Source organism: Cyprinus carpio, chromosome B19 (assembly GCF_018340385.1).
Source record: "Cyprinus carpio isolate SPL01 chromosome B19, ASM1834038v1, whole genome shotgun sequence".
NCBI lineage: Eukaryota > Metazoa > Chordata > Actinopteri > Cypriniformes > Cyprinidae > Cyprinus > Cyprinus carpio.
Window position 1 is genome coordinate 11,588,064 of NC_056615.1, and position 17,968 is coordinate 11,606,031.

The window sequence follows — 17,968 nt, forward strand, 5'->3', positions numbered from 1 at the left end:
CTTGAATCGATTTTGCTTGACAATCCTCATAAGGCTGTGGTTCTTTTTCTTTTTCTTCCACACTTTTTCCTTCCACTCAACTTTCTGTTAACATGCTTGGATACAGCACTTTGTGAACAGCCAGCTTCTTTGGGAATGAATGTTTGTGGCTTACCCTCCTTGTGAAGGGTGTCAATGATTGTCAGATCAGCAGTCTTCACCATCATTGTGTAGTCTAGTGAACCAAACTGAGAGACCATTTTGAAGGCTCAGGAAACCTTTGCAGGTGTTTTGAGTTGATTATCAAATTAGCATTTCATCATATTCTTATCTGTTGAGATAGGAGAATTGGTGGGTTTTTGTTAAATGTGAGCCAAAATCATCACAATTAAAAGAACCAAAGACTTAAACTACTTCAGTCTGTGTGCATTGAATTTATTTAATACACAAGTTTCACAATTTGAGTTGAATTACTGAAATAAATGGACTTTTCCACGGCATTCTAATTTATTGAAATGCACCTGTAAGTTGCATCTGAACTGGTACAATTACAACTGCATAAAAATATTTAGATTTGTTTTAAAATAAAAGTTCTACATAAATATTTGATGGGAATAAAAATAAAACAGCACTTTTAAATTACACTAAAACCGCCAGTATGGTAGGCGATTAATCACTTGAGTCACAGATTCATTTATTCAACCGATTTATTCAAAGCAGATGATTCATTCTGTAATGAGTTGATCAGAAACGCACAACAGATCTGCCATGGATTTGTTTAGAAATATTTTCATTGATGGAATACAAAAACCCAAGTTTAAAAATGATCCTAAAATGTAATTAACGTTACTTGTTATTTGTTCTTGACAGGTCTTGAAATAAAATCCCGAGTCCTCCAAGTCCGAGACCAAGACCTTCAAAAATGGACAAGTACTATACAACACTACTAGGCATTTCTAATATAAATTGAAGTTAATCTAACTGATTGTTGATTTTGGTTGCTTCCATTGTCGTCATTTGTAAGTCACATTGGATAATTGCGTCTGCTAAATGACTAAATGTAATTGTTATACTTTGTTTACATTATCATACAGTAATAATGTAGTAATACTAAACATTTCTAGTCTAACTAAACATTGGTAAAGAAACAAGGCAGTTAAACAAACAAAACAGAAAGATACTGGTGACAAGTATGTGGTCAAAATCTTGTTTTATTTAAAACGCAGCTCTGCGTGATACATGGAAGCCACATTTGGAGTGTTTTAAGATACAATAACACACAAAACAGCCATAACACTAAAGTGCCTTAAGATTACGACAGTGATAGGGGCTAAATTTTGGTATTGTGTATGACAAGGTTAAGAAATTTGTCTCAGTCAAGGCAATATGACATTTAGTGTAAATTAAAAAAGCTTTTGTAAATGTCACTTATTCAAACACATTTGGATATAGGATAAATTAATCTAAAGTTAGTTAGAACAATTAAAACGTTATAAAATGTTCATATAAAAGTTACATAAAGCAAACTCACAAGAATATATATATATATATATATGGTGTAGTAGAGAGCTTAGAAAATAGGGGATGTGCATGATAAATATTTCAACTCAATTATTGTGAAGTCAATCTGGGTCAAGAAAAAAAAAAATTCCTTTTCAATAAAAAAGGGAAATTTCTATGGAGAATATCAATAACATTTGTATTCTTTTGAAGGCACATATCCCTCATCATAGTGTTATTGCAGAAACTGAGCTGAAAAGAGCTTTGGTGACATAGGGAAGGATCTAATTGTGTTTTAAATTGTCTGCAGCTTTTTAACCACAGATAGGACCAACACTGCCCATAAATGTCAAAAAGGGGGAAAAAAAAAAACACACATTCCCTTTCATAATCCAAGTGAGCTCTCCACTGTGTACTTCAAGGAACTGATATATAAATATAAATTTCTCCATTTTCATAACTAATCCAAACAAACCCCCCAAAAAACCTTATTTAAATAAAATTTTCCTGTGACAGATGAGCAAAAAAGTCATCCCTATAACAGTAAATACACAAAAATAAAAAATAAAATGATCATGGGTTTTGGCAGTACTTAATATGAAAGTGAAATTTGTTACCACAATGTACTGACATTACATGTGTGGTTCATTTAAAGATTCAGACTGCCTCCTGTCTTGCGTAACAAATATTCTGGGAAATCTGACTGCAGCAGGTATCTCAGCACACAGCAGTCATGCAAAAGACATTTAAATATGCGTAAACAAATTGACAGTCCAACAAAGCAAACAAACTTTCATTAGTCTTTAAGCAATCTTTGCTAAATTACAGAGACAAAAGTATCAAAAACATACCTGAATACCCTTGAAAGGCAAAGCATTTTGTCCTTTAATTGAAATGTCTCTTAATTTATGGCTTTTAACTTTTGTCAAATTAACTTGTAAAATGTATGTGTAAACACTGTGTAACTGTGATGCCATATTGCACTTCCAAATCCGACATATACGCAGTCAATGCGAAAGTCAGACTAGGATACTTTTGGCCCTTGGTGCCTGATAAGAGCAGGCTTACATGGGTTTGTAACATGAATCTGGCTGCCATGTGCGCAGGTCTATCAAGATCTGGTTGAGCTTCTGCATCCACAGATTCCTCTCATCCTTAGTGTCGGCACTCAGCCAGTTCCTGCACATTACAAAGGGATGTTCTGATTTAGGACTTGCTCTTCTCCATCAAAGCACATGAATTCACATTTTTAATTGGGTCTTACTTTGTAACACACAGTGTGTCCTTGCACTGGCTGACCAGGGTCTCTCTGTCATCCTCCCTTTGTGGTCTCACAGTGATTAGCTCAAAGGTATTGGGCCGGGCACAGAACTCTCTGTTTGCCGGCTCCACTTTACGACTCGTACAATTGGCAAGGTTAATGCGACCAATTGGATTCTGTGGGAAGAAGAATAACCTGTTAACATGAATTAAATGCTTCTCAAAACTTGTCAAAATTATAGTAGGCCTACCTTCCGTTTTTCATCATCAGGGTAGGTCCAAAAAGAGATGCAGTATCCTGAAAGGACACACCACCTCCTGTGCCACGCTCCAAACCCACTGACATCCTCAAACATAGTCTACAAATAAAAGACACCCTCACTGGCATCACACAAAGCCAAGTATAACAAGAAAGTGTTTAATAATGACTTTATTACTAATACCATTCTTTCAGTATAAAGACTCACCAGGAAGCCTCTTTCCTCTATCCGTGAGCCAACCTCACACTGCATTTTCAGATAAACGTGCCCCTCCAAAGGACAAAGGAAAGGTACCTGTAGCAAAACAGGACACTAAGGGCCAGAACACAAACATATCCAAAGCCCCTTTCACACTGCACATTGGTCCCGGAAAATTGCCGGATCGGCTTCTGTGTGAACGCAAACACGTCCCGGGATTGATCATGGGTTGGGGACCTAGTAACATTGCCGGGTTCAGTCCCGGAACGACCTCTGTGTCAACAAAAGCCATAACCAATGTTGTAAAGGCTGTGTTGTAGTGATGACGCATGTTATCGGGCAACTCCTTTACCGGATGTTTTGAAGGCAGATCAACGTTTGTGATGAAAAAATATGTGCAAACTGTAATGAAGCAGAGATCAATTAGCTCCTCACTATCCGCGCTGAAGCTGAGATCGTTCAAGATCGTCCAGCATAAATGAAAGTTAATGTGCCTAGAGTTTTAGACTCCTACATTACACATCACATCCTGATGTCACATGTCATTACGGGACCTTTACGGGTTGTGTGTGAACGCACGCACATATTCCGGGAAATCACTGGCAGTGTGAAAGGGGCAAAATCTAGGGACCCGCGAACAATTGCCAGGACACATTACCCGTGTATTTTCTAGAAACGCAGTGTGAAAAGGGCTCAAGAGAAGCGTCGTTTGCAGCGAAAGCGAGCCATTAATGTAGTAGCTACACATTTACCTGAAGGAGTAACGAAAACAACTGATATTCACCCAAATACAAAGGCAATGATGTGCACACAACTGTGAATAAGCAGCTTAAAGTGACAGTTAGTATCACCGAAAAGACACCAAGCCTTGCTAGCCAAAAACTCAGACACACAGCAACCTGTTTTACCAAACACAGAGCAAATATAGCAACCTTTTTGTGAAACATGTCACTGAGCAGCTCTCTTTCAACCCCTTCATATCTGATCTAAAAGAGAGAAATGACTGCATGTGAAAGAGTCTGGGATATGCAAACGGCAGCACTGTGCAAGAAAAACAAGAGAGCAGTGTTAAAACTGTATTAATCTGGCGTGAACACTAGTGCTGTGGTTAAACCTCTCCCTCTCTGACGTTAGCAAGCAACAGAGGGTATGCACTGACGTCCTTTTTGTGATGGAACACACCCACTGAGTCCGACTGAGTGGCAAAACACAGTGCAACTTGGCTGGCACTAGCAGTTGGACATTGACATGTGGCCAAGAATAGGGCTTCCTGGCATTTATATATATCCAAATTTGATGCCAAAGAAATAAGCAAAGCTACACAAAAGCCTTCACACCTGCTCTTCTAGAACATTATAAATACAATACAGCTAGATCGAAGTCTGGATTATCACTTACATCATTGTTTATACTGTCATTTCACTCAGCTATAAAACTTTACAGAAAAAACTGTGTGTATTATGAAGCGCTGTATTGTGCCGAAATCAAAGTCACAAGAACATCACTGGATATTCTGGTTGTTTCATATATTTAGTAGAAAGTTATCTGCACAACTATCAGATGATACAGAGTTCTCCATTGTGATAGTATCAGTCAGAATTCTTTTATTTTTACTGCATTCAAACTAGAGGTTGACCAATATATATGCAGGCAGCCCCGTGTTATTGGTGCGGTGGAAAGTGCGGCTGCCGCATGTGAAGGACCCCAAGCCAAAACTTTTGGAAGATTCAACAACAGTCCTGGGAGATAAAGGTAGTCAGAGAATTTCACTCTGTAAATGAGGTGGAGAAGGTGGCAGCTCTCACAAACACTGCAGCGTGATTGAGGGCTCCGTTACTCCGCCCCGCTCACAGACAGCACCGTGCTCGGAGACAGCTGTCCTGGAGCAGCCCAGAACGGTGAATGATACTTGTTTGGAAGCATGGTTTGATGCAGACAGTAGCCGGGTTTCCATCCAACTCATTTGCATTTAGGGATCTCAATTTTCGATCATTTCCACGATCGATCATCATTTAAATTAACAATCAATTAATAACCTTAATGCTGCAAAATACGTCTGCAGCGGTATTATTATGTGCACAAGCCACTCAGAAAAAAAAGCTTTCTCACCCGAATTAAAGGGGTTTTAGTCTGAATAAAATGCTAGTAGCAGGACTGTAAAATGAGTAGATGTGATTATGATCATTTGATAAAATGAAGAGAGCGCGCCATACCATACATTTGAGATCATTTTGCTTAGTTGACTGTTTCCCGTCAAGGAGAACGCTGAATGCGCCTCTTTAAATGGCTTTGCGGTGCTCGTTGTTGTATTTTAAAACGCAATTGCAATGTTTTCAAATGGCACTATAGTATTAAAAAATAAAATTATCCCAAACGTAACTGTGGCGCATGTGGCTGTGCTGCGCAGTCAGTGAACCGCTTTCATAAGCGCTGCTGCAAAACACACTGTTACTCACATCAAAATTTTTATGCGAGTATTATGACCAGTACTTAATTTGATCCTGTTCTGGAAAATGTTTGATTTTGAATTTTTGCGTTCCGGTAGGCCTATTTGTTTTAAAAAAAATCCAGCATTTACAGTGCATTAGATCGTGCATGCGTGCGTGCAGACGAGGACGAGCGAACGCGGGTTTGGCTAGATGTATTTGGAGGTTATTGCTCACGTCTCGTTCTGCACATATCCAAATGTTTCCATATTCGCAATGTAGCTGAATGTTAAACTAAAATATTTTTTTAATGTAAACTAGGCTTGTACTTTGCATGCATTCGCATATAGACGGAAAAGATCATCCTCTTCACATGAGACAAAACGTCCTTGGCATAACAGCAGAGTGGACGGGTATACTACGGTCTATTTAAACTGACCAGTGTAACCTTTTATATGTTTGGTTGACTGTACTTTATTTTAATAATGAACAGACTGCGATGTAAGTTTAAAAATAGGATGCACTTTAGATGTTCTGTGTCATTTATACCAAACACAAATGTTGCTGGTTGCTAGTGTGTTTGCAGCACTACTATTATTTATTTTATATGTATTTTCTTTTTTTCTTTTTTTCAGTTTAATTGATTTTTATTTATAAAATTGTATTTATTTTTTTTAAATATATATTTAAGTTTACAATTATGTTCCAACAAACTTGAAAAATTCTGCTTGATAAATGCTCTAAAACTTATGTAAATGATTGACTTTTTTTTATATGACCTGTTTTATATATTTAATACTTGGTCAGTTTATTGATTTGTTTAGTTAACTTTAGATAAATATTTTATTTTAATACCGTGCAGTGCACAAAATAAGATTCGAGAGTTAGTTCAAGTCAGTGTTCAATAAATGATGTTAAGTTTAGAAATGTTGTGCATCCACTTACTATTAGTGTGACATTTTAGCATGCAAATGAAGGGGAAAATTTCAAGATATCGACCCTAAAAATCGGCAGCACATATCAGCCATTGGCTGACCCTGACCTCTAGGCATTGGCATCGGTTATAGAAAAACTCATATCGGTCGATCTCTAATTCAAACACATTACGTTATGTTGCCAATTAGCAGGTGTAACCGCAGTAATTTCCACCTAATGGGACTTGTGTGCATACCCTCTAAACATTCAGTGTGTTTTACCAGGTGATGGTGTTAGTATTATTTGATTTGTGGAAGAGTTATGATGATATAGAGACAGAACCAAAGGGAGGAAAGTACCTTCTCCAACGGGAATTTGTTTTTCCCAATAGAGGCAAGAGTTAGCTTGTGTGATCCGACAAGTACAAAGCTACTGGTGCGCACTGCGTTTGGACCACCAGGGCTAGCCACAACTGAAAATGAAGGAACAAAATGAATAAAAATTAGTAACTGTTTGAAAACATTAGTCGAATTGAACAGCTTTTAAAAGCTCATTAATACTCACCAGGTGTTTGGAGGTTGCTCTTCTAAAACAGATAAAAACAGGAAAAAAGAAAAAAAAGTCAGAACTTTACATTTTTATATTATTTATAACAAATTAAATGTTATGGTACTGTATTACATGTCATACAATATTAAATGCTGTATAACATGTTACAATATTACATTACCAAGGAGAAAGCATGCATGAGGTGAAGTGACCTTTAAGTCAAAGATAGATGAGGCCCTGTAGACTTATGCAAGCAGTTTTCCATTCTTCAGTTTTTATTATTTATTAAGTGATATGTTTTTTTTTTTTTTTTTTGGAGAAAGATTTTACCAAATAAATATTTGAGCTTTGGTGTAGTCTAAGTTTCTGACACTGAATCCATAATAAAACCTCAAATCAAGATTAATTTTTCCCAGAGGAAGAATGAATTTGGCCTTAGACAGATTTTTGATCATTTTGCTGAATCTTCTGTTTTCACTGATCATTAATAATTGTCTTTAAAACATGGGTCAGTTTTTTTTCACTTTCTTTTGAGCATCATATTTTGCTCTGAACATGAAGACGGAGTGCCCTTGAATAATAACAGTGTAACTGTAGTGATATATGGAATAATGTGCTTGAGAAATGTTTCTTAATCATCAATGTTGAAAACAATTGTGCTGCTTAATATTTTTGTGGAAACCCTAATAAAGATAATGATTCATTGTTTAGTAGAAAAATAAAAAGAACAGCTTTTTTTGCTAACACTGTAAAATGTCACTTTGATCAATTCAGTGTATACTTAATGAATAAATCAATTAAAAAAAATAAAAAAATCACCCCTTTTGACCAATAGCATGTGTTGAGATTAAAATGAACAGACTACTTACAGAGATAGCAAGGAACCTTTTTGGTGTGATAGCCTGTGGAGATAATTTTATTTCAGAGTAAAATATAGTGAACAATACTTATAACAGCTTATAATAGACAAACACAGCACTACTACTGAGACTGAGAAAAAAGGCCTTTTTAGTTAAGAAATTAATAAAAATACCCTTCACCGTGCACTCTGTTTAGAATGATGAGACTAGACATGAAAAAAAAAAAAAAAAACCTTAACCTGCTTGCACACCAGCAAGTGATGATTTTAAAATACAGCATACCAACAAGCATCCATCCATGTCATGGAAATGCCTCAGGAGAATCTGGACACGCTGACTGCTGCTCTTTAGAGTAGCCGGTCATTAAAACTTAGTTTTACACACTACACTTCTTTGTACACGTAGTCATTTTAACCTAGTACGTCTAGGAGTCTACCTTTGACTTGAGCTTTTTCTTCTTGTCAGGGTTCAGCTCCCTTTTCTGAACCTAAGAGAAAAACAAACATTTACTAAATCTCTCTGATAAATGTTTAATTTCTGTTCAAAAGGCATGCATTTCACTTGAAAGCAATTTAAAAAGCTGTACTTACAAAACAGTAGACCTCAATATCAATCTCAAAGTCATTAGAGACATCAGACCTGCACACAAAGAAAGTAATAATATGGTAAACACTACACTGAGGTGATAGCGAAGTCAAGAGTGGCTTTATAGGAAAGGACACTTACAAAGTGAATCTGGTGGAGAAGGTCAAAGCATCGCCACTTAGACCAGTGCGTGTGCTTGCCAGAGGAGTCGCCACTGTGTTTTCAGCTCCAGCACGGATCATCACAAAGAAGTAATGGTTTCCACATTCTACATCAAAATGATGACATGAGTGAGTGTCTGATTGGGCAATAAGTTGCCAAACAAAAAGTATCTATATATAAAAACCAGAAACACTCTCACCAGGCTTGTTGGCAGAAGAACAGATAAAGTCAGCCTTCAGAGGGAGTCGCAGCTCCAGCAGTGAGATGGACCCTTTAGAAGCAGGTATACCCATTTCCACCTGGGCACTGCTTGGGCTTTTCTTTTGGGCTGTTGGACCCTCTGCTTTTAGCCGGTCCAATTCAGCCTTCAGAGCGGCCCTCCTTTCAGCTGAGGCAGAACAAAAGTGATTAGTCCAAGTTTAAGAAATAAATCATCTGAAAAATTCACCCGTGTAGCACAAAAAGCAAAATATCACTTACTGGCAATTAGCAGCAGTCTCTCAGCCTCAGCCTCCACTTGAGATCCTTTTCCATGTTCTTCATCTGTGCAGCAGTTGAGAGCCTGACTAGCCTGATGGATCACTGTCTGCTGCAGGTTCATCTCATTGGTCAGCATCTGAGAACACAACGTGGCATCATAAATTCTGTGATTAGGAGATACTGCAATGTGCAATAGGGCAAAATAAGTCCCGCCTTCTAATAAAAAGAGTTGCGATTGGTCAAGTAATTGCATCACTGCAGCTGTTGTTAGAAGGTCTGGTTCCCATAGAACCCTTGACCTATGCTGCATGTGCCAGATTTTACTGCTATTTTAACGTTTAACGTATCTTAATTTCATCTATAAATTTCTCATGCTATAGCTGGTGGAGAAGGTAAAAGTATCGCCACTCAGAACAGTGCGTGTGTGCACTATTTGTTTTCATAATCTAGCTTTCTAATAAACCTGGCATTGTATACTACAAATGTTGTCTGGCTCTGGGACAAATTGCTTAGGTTCCTCTATTTTAAGTGACTTGATAAAACTGTTGGCAAAATGCATAAATGTAAAGTGTAAGATATAAGGCATACATAACTCATTGCTTTAAATAAAATGCATTATTTTTATTTGACAGGGCCCAAAGCATAATAATAAATAAGTAGATTTTTGACATTGACATTCAAAACATTTTTAAACAGACCTTAATTTTCTGCTTGATGTTGATGTGACTGGAGCTCCCACTGGTCTCCATTCTCTGAGACACATCCTCTTTCCTCACTATCACCTGTTTAACATGAGGTTTCTCTGACTCAGTCTTAATCCTTGTGGATCTGTAGGCATCAATGCTGAAATCAAACAATCATGCATTAAATACAAATCATACTCAACAAATCAAATTGAATGTTGCTTGAAAAGAGACAACGAGCAGATGCACACCTGTAGAGAAGGTTCTGGTTTTGCTGCTCATCTGCGACATCGATGCCATCAGATGATCCAGCTTGTAACATGCGTGTCCTTTGGAACTTACTGGGTCTAGATACACTCTCAGGGGTGGAATTCTTCTCAATAAATGAGCTGGCAGGAGTCGATGTCTGGACCAAAATAAAAAAGTTAAATTGAGACATAACATCAGTTTTCAGATTATTCAGCATGATCACTGTTTTTTAGCTAAGGGCTTACCATAGGCTTCCTTTCTGGGCTCTTGACCACAGCTGCAACAGTCTCTGCGAGTGGAGCAAGGAGAGACATGGAGGAGATATTCAGAGGATCTTCATCTGCATCCTCCTCATCACTTTGCTCCTCGCTTTCATCCAGGACTCCATCAAACAGCTCATTTATCACCTCAGAGTTAACCGAGCCATCCACGTTCATCTCAATCTCACCCTCTTCATCTATTTCTACAATGTCAACAAGAACGTTCATGATCAAAAACATGTAATGGGAATTAGCGATATAATAAGGTTACAAAATATATTCGTCATGATATCAAAATGAAAGCGCAAGAGACAATACAAAATATAATCCATTGATACACAAAAGATATTCAACATACAAGATGCATTTTAAATATCTTAAATGCGGAATAGCATCAAGATATGATCACCGAGCACTACATATACAACATAAAAAGCAAAAATATTTAATTAGTCTTATCTTTTGACACTAAACAGTGACAAACAAAACAGTTTAAACGGTTAAAGCAAATAACACCTTAATATGAAAAATAACAATCTATAGTACAACTGATTTTTTTTCCCATACCTTTCACTTCCTCTTGCTCTTTCACCATAGGCATCTTTTCTGTAAATTCCACTTCCTTTACAGGGCTTGGAAAAACACATTCCTTACCTAAAAAAAAAACCTTGTTTTACTACTCGTATTCCAATAAACATGAGATCCACTATAACATTACTATGTATAAAACGACATGAAAATCAACAAAGACAGGTATGGCTAATTAACATAATTGGACAACAAATAAAATTAACAGCAGGATGATTTAGAAGAACATTTAACTATTATATAGTTTTTATAATAAAATACCTTTTTCACTAGGTTTAGAAGGACTGTTGAGTACTTCAGGCACTGGCACAGAAGTCTGACTCTGTACAGACAGTCCAATTTCCTGAGGATAAAAAAATGGTTATATTAAGTAACATTAAGTTCTTTGGCTTCCCATTCCTGTCATATAATGAAGTACTGGGTTTATAAAAGAGACACATCAGACTTTGGAAAAATGAATAGCTCAAATCAAAGTCATCATTTATATTGCTATATTTCTCTTCAGTATCAGTGTGATTACTATTAGTAGTTTTATTTATTTGGCTTTGTCATGTCAGCTAAATGAAAAAAAAATAATGGTAATAAAATATAAAATAAAAAAAAAAAAAACCAACAAAAAAGTGGTAAGACAGAAATTGTGACATTTAAAAAAAAAAATAATAATAAAGATTTTTTTTTTTTTACACTACATTTTATAGAAAAATATGGACTATAATCTTACTAGGGTTGCATAGGGGCAGAACATTTCCAGAAACTTAATCTGGGGAATTTTGGAAATATTCCAAGTTTGAAACTCACCAGGAATTCATGGGGATTTACAGGAATTTTTGGGAATTGGAAATTTATAATACTGTATCTTATACAAACATATATAAACATTTTGTTTGAACATAGGCTCACATGCATGCTTTTTTCAGGATTTATTGATAAACAAAAACTTATGAACAGTGTTTATTCAAAATAGAAATATTTTCTAACAATACAAGCCTTTACTATTACTTATTTAACATCCTTGTTGAATAAAAGTATTAACTTATTTAAAAAAAAAAAAAAAAAAAAGAGAGAAAAGATGCTGACCTCCTCCGTTTGCCGTGGGGCCCAGTGCGACCGCACCAGTTGCACTGCCCAAAGGACAGCCCTGTTTACTAGTTTAACCTGAATCCCATAGATCAAATATATTTAGAATATCAAAACTTACATGTAGTATTTTGGCTCAAATGCAGCAAGTGTGGCTTCAGAGAAAATGGAGGGAAATTTTAGACTTCCTTTTTATTATTATCTCACCTAAATGTTTGTTCAGTCAGAGTATGTGTTTTTACAATGCTTATTGTAGATATTCCTACTGTATAGCCTATTTTAGTTGCACTGTACGTTACACACAGCACAATGAAGTTTTAAAATGTTTTTTGTAATATTCATGTAATTTACATGAATACTTACCAAGATGGACATTATGATGTTTTGTATGCAGGATTTAAGAAATGATCTGTTCATGTTATGGAGGAAAGCACAGTTCATGTAGGGGGTGTGGCCTCAATAGCCCTGCAGTAAGCAGTGTGCATGTGATTGAGCAATGTGTAGAGTAGAAATTAAACTGAAATTGCATTAAATCTGGTTGATTTAACCAAGATTATGCTGCAACATTTTTTTTCAACTACATTTAAGTTTCCAGTTCCTGCAGTTTTGCAAATTTCCAGTTTACCGCCATTAATTCCCATGTATTCCTGTTAATTCCCATGGAAAGTTTCCCAGAATTTTGCAACCCTAAATCTTACACAAACAGATTGAGTTGCACTATCCTATTTACAAGCAGCAGCAGCAGCAGCAGAAAACATGATAGCAAACCTTGTTTTCAGTGTCATTCTTGACCTCACTGAGATCCTCTTTGCTCCTCAACATGTTGCCTTTTTGAAATCGATTACGAATTTGAGCCAGTTCTGCCTCTCGCTCCTATTAATAATAAATAAAAGATTAGTGCTGATGTTTCATATGCAATTCAACAAATATGCCCTTTAAATATAATTAAGAATACATGCCATTTTCTGCTTCTGAGTGAGGACAGCTGTAGTGGAGGTGACCTGGGTGCACCCCAGCCTCTCCTGGAGCAGCCTGGACTTGGGGGTGGCAGAGGGAGTAGCCCCAGGTGTGTGTCCTTGACCTCCTAATGCGGAGGGAGAATTCTGGTTGCGCTCCTGGCACCTTTCTCCAAAACGCTCCAAAAATGATTTGACACCTACTAAAGGTCAACATAACCAAACAGGCTTACACTTCAGTGTAGAAAAGAAAGAAAGAAGAGAAACAGCACTGACCAGTAGTTCCAGCTGGGCCTCTGTGCTGTAAGGGTGTCGTGTCCTTGGTAAACCTCTCAGCAGCAGCAGTAGAAGAGGGTTTAGGTGTCAAAATTGGTTTTGTAGGGCTTGAATTAAGAGCTGCACCAGAATTCAATTTAGATGGGCCCTGGTTCTTCAGGGGGCTTTGAGAGACGTAACCTCTGTGGGGACTGGAGGGAGATGCTGTCAAAGATTTAAGTGGACTGGAGGGCTGAGTGGAGTGATACAGCTTTAGTGGGCTGGAAACAGGAGAGGGATCTGCTTGAGCCAGTTTGGGCTGAGGAAACTCTGTCTTCTGGGGACTAGGTGGAACCACTCTGGTTGACTTGACTGGAGAGTAAACTGTTGACTATAAGAACAAACATTTTTATATCTTTTAACACAAGATTCGTCCACCCCCCCCGCCCACCAAAGACATTCAGCGCACTGTAAACCCACAACACAACCTTACATAATAAAAAGGCTAGAACAGAATCTGTTGTTGGCGTGACCCACCTGCTGACCGCTGTCATAAGACTTGTGTGGAGCTGGTTGGGCAGTCTGAGGTCGTTCCACAGCAGGACTTGGCTTGGTACTGTTACTCGTCACTGTACTGACAGGAGGGCGCACAAAGGCCATGCCAGGCTGTGCTTGTGCATTGTCCCGGCGAGTGGGCGGGTGTCCAAGGTCATCTTCCCAGGAACCGATTGTGGCAGCAAGGTTTGCCAGTCTACCCTTTCTTCCAACGGGGAACTCAGAGTTTGTTGTTGAAGCAGGAGGGAGATCCACTTTGTGCGACTTCAGAGGAGACAAAACTACGTTCTCTGGGACTGTTTCTGAGGTCCCTGAAAGAACAATTTTGTGTTTAATACATAGTTAGATTACTTATTTGTCATTCTGAGAGTCATATTATATACTATGATCACATATTGTCTAGAGCTTTGTCTTCTGGAGGACTGTAAATGTGTACTTGCACTTTATCAAAATGTTAAAAGTTAAAAACAGTACAACTTTAATAATTCGAAGAAGCGGTCAACAGGTTTTACACTACTTGTTTATTAAAAATAAATGATACACTCTTTTTTAATTAAATGATAATTTGTTTATAAGATATTTAATTTCTTCAGAATATATAAAAACAGAATGTGGATTTTGAAATTCTGACTTCCATTAAAGGCTAGTGATACAGCTTTTTTTGATGGTTGATGGTGATCATTTGGAGTGCAGGGTAGTCGGTGGCCATTATAGAGCTGATACATTTGATATCACACAATTCAATATTCAATAGCACATTCATAACCATTGCTGAAATTTGGAAAAATTTGCTTATTTTGTGCAATGTTATATTAAAAAAAAATAATAATAATAATAATGTATAGTGTTTTCCCTTGATTCCTTAGACAGATACATAACTCAATATAATGAATGGTCTATAAATCTGTAATTTAGTTCTGTGCATTCAGGATGTGAGAGAGAGCTGCCTACCCTCAGAGTCCCAGTAATGCCTTTGCTCAGCCAGTCTTAGTAGTCGAGATCTCATGTTGAGGCCTGGGGTTGGTGCATCTTTCTGTGCCTCTTTGGCTCCATCTAAAGCAGCGTGCTTCATTAAACTATCTGTGCTTTTTGCTGGAGATTGAGGAGGGCGCATCATCTTTTCAGTGTCTGGAGGAGGTCGAGTGGGCAGCACTTCTGGTTCTGGAGTACAACGAGCAGACCTTTGCTCCACAGGCATGGGACGAACACTGCTTGGAACCAGGGGTGGCTTCTTGTCCGTCATAGGCTCAGAGGCTGTCATTTGCGGGGCCATTGGTTGTTTGTTTTCTTCTCCAGAAAGGAGAGTATTTTCATCTGAACAGCGACGCTTTGAGGGGGATGGCTTGGAAGAGGGAAGTGCTATCCAAAAAAGAAGAAAAACTTATTTTTAGGCTATAGAAGGAAAGTAATGAGACATATCATGTTCATATGCCAAAACAGGCATGCAACAAAACAACATTTACAAAACCAAACCTTTTTCAATAGTCGGCTCACTTATGACACTGTTTGTGTCTATAAGTGGCTCTCTTGTCCTTTTGGCCATTGGACGGTTGGCCGCCGTTGGTCTCTCTGCCATCTTCCTCTGCAGATTTTCTCTACGAGCACGTGTGCGCTCTAACAGTTTCTGAGTAAGCAAAACGACAAATCAGCTTTGCAAAGTGCTCATTACATTACTAAGGCCTATATGACAGTGTTAAAAGAGAAACAGATCTCTTAAAACACAAGAATATGCAAGCGCAAAACATGTTATGTCAAAGGTCTACATGATATGCACGACAAAGGCAAAACTGCATTCAAGTATCAAAAGGTCCAAGTTTCAGTTCCCTTCTTTTATGCATGGGTCCCGTTTATCAGCGCTGATCTTCTCTGAGTGTGAACAAACCAGCGGCTCATTCTAGCAGAACATCTCACACTCATGATTAACAGCCCTGTTACTGAGCAAGACCAAACACATTCCTGCAGTGTGGCTGTTGGTTGGCCGTCTCCCAGGGAATGAGTGGAAATTTCAGTTAGTGAGGATTTCATGTCCATGGAATTTTGTCATGTGACCCTGTAGATGAATCCTATTGGCTAGAGTCAAACCAGGCTTCCTGTATTCAACCAGCCACAAGTTATGGGCACAGCCCTGACAGCTATTGTTTTTCCCTTATTCAAAAACATTTTATATTGAAATGGCTGATATTTATATGTAGCAAGATATTCAGTTCAGATATCTTATGGATTGAATGCACAGTGCTTATTTAGAGCCTACTTTGCATTTTGACAAAAACCTTTAAAAAAAGTTAACATCGGTTCAGTGAATACAGAAACAACTATACTCAAACAATAGACAAAACAACAAAATCTAACAGGTGTTAACTTAACGTAAGTGATTTACGTATAACGTTAACAATTTTTTTTAAAGGCGAATATGACTGGCCTCAAAAACAACACAAATCCCTCCAAAACATCAGCATGACACACATTTTCAAGTGACGTTAACGTTAGACAAGCATTAGCTTTACTCAAACGTTACAATGTAAATAAAAACTGCAAATCGACACGTTATAAGCTACTAAGTAACTTAATAGTTAAATAAAATGATAAGTTTAATGCTATCTAATGGTAACAGTAACTTACTTGGTGCACGGTGGATTGGTGCTAACCTTAGTTTATAGCCTTACCCTCCCGCGCCAACTAACGCTGATATGTTGTTATAAAGGGCACTCACCTCCGTGAACGGGTCCATCCTGATATACACTACGATAAACTTATATTCAAACAATCCTCGTTGTTTTTCTTCTTTATTTGCCTAACGAGGCAGTAAAATTTTCTCCGCTCTCTCTCTCACGCCACACGCTCCTCAGCTGTTTGAAAATTTTGAATTTAGCGCTTGCTCACTTCTCTCCGTAGCCAACGGTCGCGGACACGTCACTGCACACGAGCTGAACCAATGAGAGCCTAGTCCGTTAACTCAGCCACGCCCACGCACTCTCTAAACAGCGACCGGTCTAGCCCTGCCCTAAAGACATTTGCTGAAGACTCGCGGAAAGAAAACGCTCCCTCGCATTTAAAATCATTGATAAATTTCATTATTTGCGTTTTCACTAAATCTAACAGCTCTTAGTATTTACATTTTCAAATTAAAGGTTTTAGTCTTTTTTGGAATAAACTTCAGTTACTTTGTTTTGTGAGGCTGTTTGATGTCTTCTAGGGTTATTACGTAACCTTTACGTTATTAGCTGCACGCAGTTTGTTTTGGCAACCAGATAGTTAGCATTTCTTATTCCTAACAATTAAAGTAAAGCAGTTTAACAATTGTATTTTTCATATATAGATAAACAAAGACATCTACGAAGTGATGAAAACTCCATGCATATTTCCAATTTCTATTACATTGTATCACCGTCTATCTATCTATCCATCTCTAATTTAGGGTTCTCATTTCGGTCTTTAAGATTACATACAATTTATCAACACAAAATGGATTATGCAAGGTTAGCAGTAGATTTTATGTCTAAAACTCCAAGAGTTAAATTCTGCGACCCATCTTCTGTTGGAGATTGATGTTACTCGCTGAAGAACATCTCTGAGCGATAAAACGATAATTGTCGCGATTTAATTTTCCTCATAAAATGACAGCAATAACTGCAGCCTACACTGCAAACTGTGCTGAACACAAACCGGTTTCACCATTTGAATTATTCAGCAGAACATGTAGAAACTAAAAAAAAATAATTTCTTTATTAAGATATTTATTTTGTTTTATTTATATAGACACTTAATAGTATCTATATACTATATAGATATGTTTAAAATATTATTTTTTTTTATTTTTAAGTTAAAATGTCTGAAAAAGTGTAAAGCACTCAAGAATGTGAATTGTGTCATGTTCTGACCATTAAGAGAAGGCTAGTTGAAAACCACAATTAACGGTCTGGTGGTTTATACATTTTTTCACCTAGGAGCAAACATCTTTAAACTTAAAACAAATACATATTTAACATTTATCGTGATAATTATCGATATCGACTGATATGAAAAATGTTATCATGATTTTTTTGGGGGCCATATCGTCAAGCCCTACAAATACAGTTAAACTTGGCATTACTCTAACCTCAGCAGCGCATGAGCAGACCCAGCAGATGGCACTGCAGATAAAGACAGACCAGCCCTGGCTTGTGCAATCTGG

General features: G+C 37.5%; 1 protein-coding gene across 9 annotated transcripts; it reads right to left on the reverse strand.

The window, feature by feature from the left end:
• Positions 1 to 1,172: 1,172 nt before the first annotated feature.
• Positions 1,173 to 16,693, reverse strand: anln (anillin, actin binding protein). 9 transcript variants are annotated; one of them, XM_042744804.1, is made up of 26 exons: positions 16,508 to 16,693; positions 15,271 to 15,421; positions 14,749 to 15,156; positions 13,780 to 14,108; positions 13,264 to 13,633; positions 12,991 to 13,187; positions 12,800 to 12,904; positions 11,216 to 11,297; positions 10,934 to 11,020; positions 10,352 to 10,569; positions 10,109 to 10,263; positions 9,873 to 10,017; positions 9,175 to 9,310; positions 8,894 to 9,082; positions 8,674 to 8,800; positions 8,538 to 8,586; positions 8,384 to 8,434; positions 8,230 to 8,292; positions 7,957 to 7,989; positions 7,103 to 7,124; positions 6,898 to 7,010; positions 4,130 to 4,183; positions 3,207 to 3,293; positions 2,991 to 3,098; positions 2,744 to 2,916; positions 1,173 to 2,658 (listed from the first exon to the last, which is right to left on the reverse strand). In XM_042744804.1, exons 1-26 carry the CDS (start codon positions 16,523 to 16,525, stop codon positions 2,544 to 2,546), a joined length of 3,585 nt encoding a protein of 1,194 aa, XP_042600738.1. In that variant the 5' UTR covers positions 16,526 to 16,693; the 3' UTR covers positions 1,173 to 2,543. The 9 variants fall into 9 exon arrangements, 7 of the variants coding, with proteins under 7 accessions (XP_042600738.1, XP_042600739.1, XP_042600737.1 ...); XM_042744805.1 differs by having other exon boundaries at positions 7,103 to 7,121; positions 12,991 to 13,190; XM_042744803.1 differs by having other exon boundaries at positions 12,991 to 13,190.
• Positions 16,694 to 17,968: the final 1,275 nt, after the last annotated feature.

What these genes read in the sequence shown, in the direction of transcription:
- anln (XM_042744803.1), bottom strand. An exon ending in GCCCAGAAAGGAAGCCTATG is followed by an intron (nt 10,264 to 10,351) that starts GTAAGCCCTTAG and finishes ATTTTGGTCCAG; the next exon opens with ACATCGACTCCTGCCAGCTC. An exon ending in AGAAAAAGCTCAAGTCAAAG is followed by an intron (nt 8,293 to 8,383) that starts GTAGACTCCTAG and finishes GCTACTCTAAAG; the next exon opens with AGCAGCAGTCAGCGTGTCCA.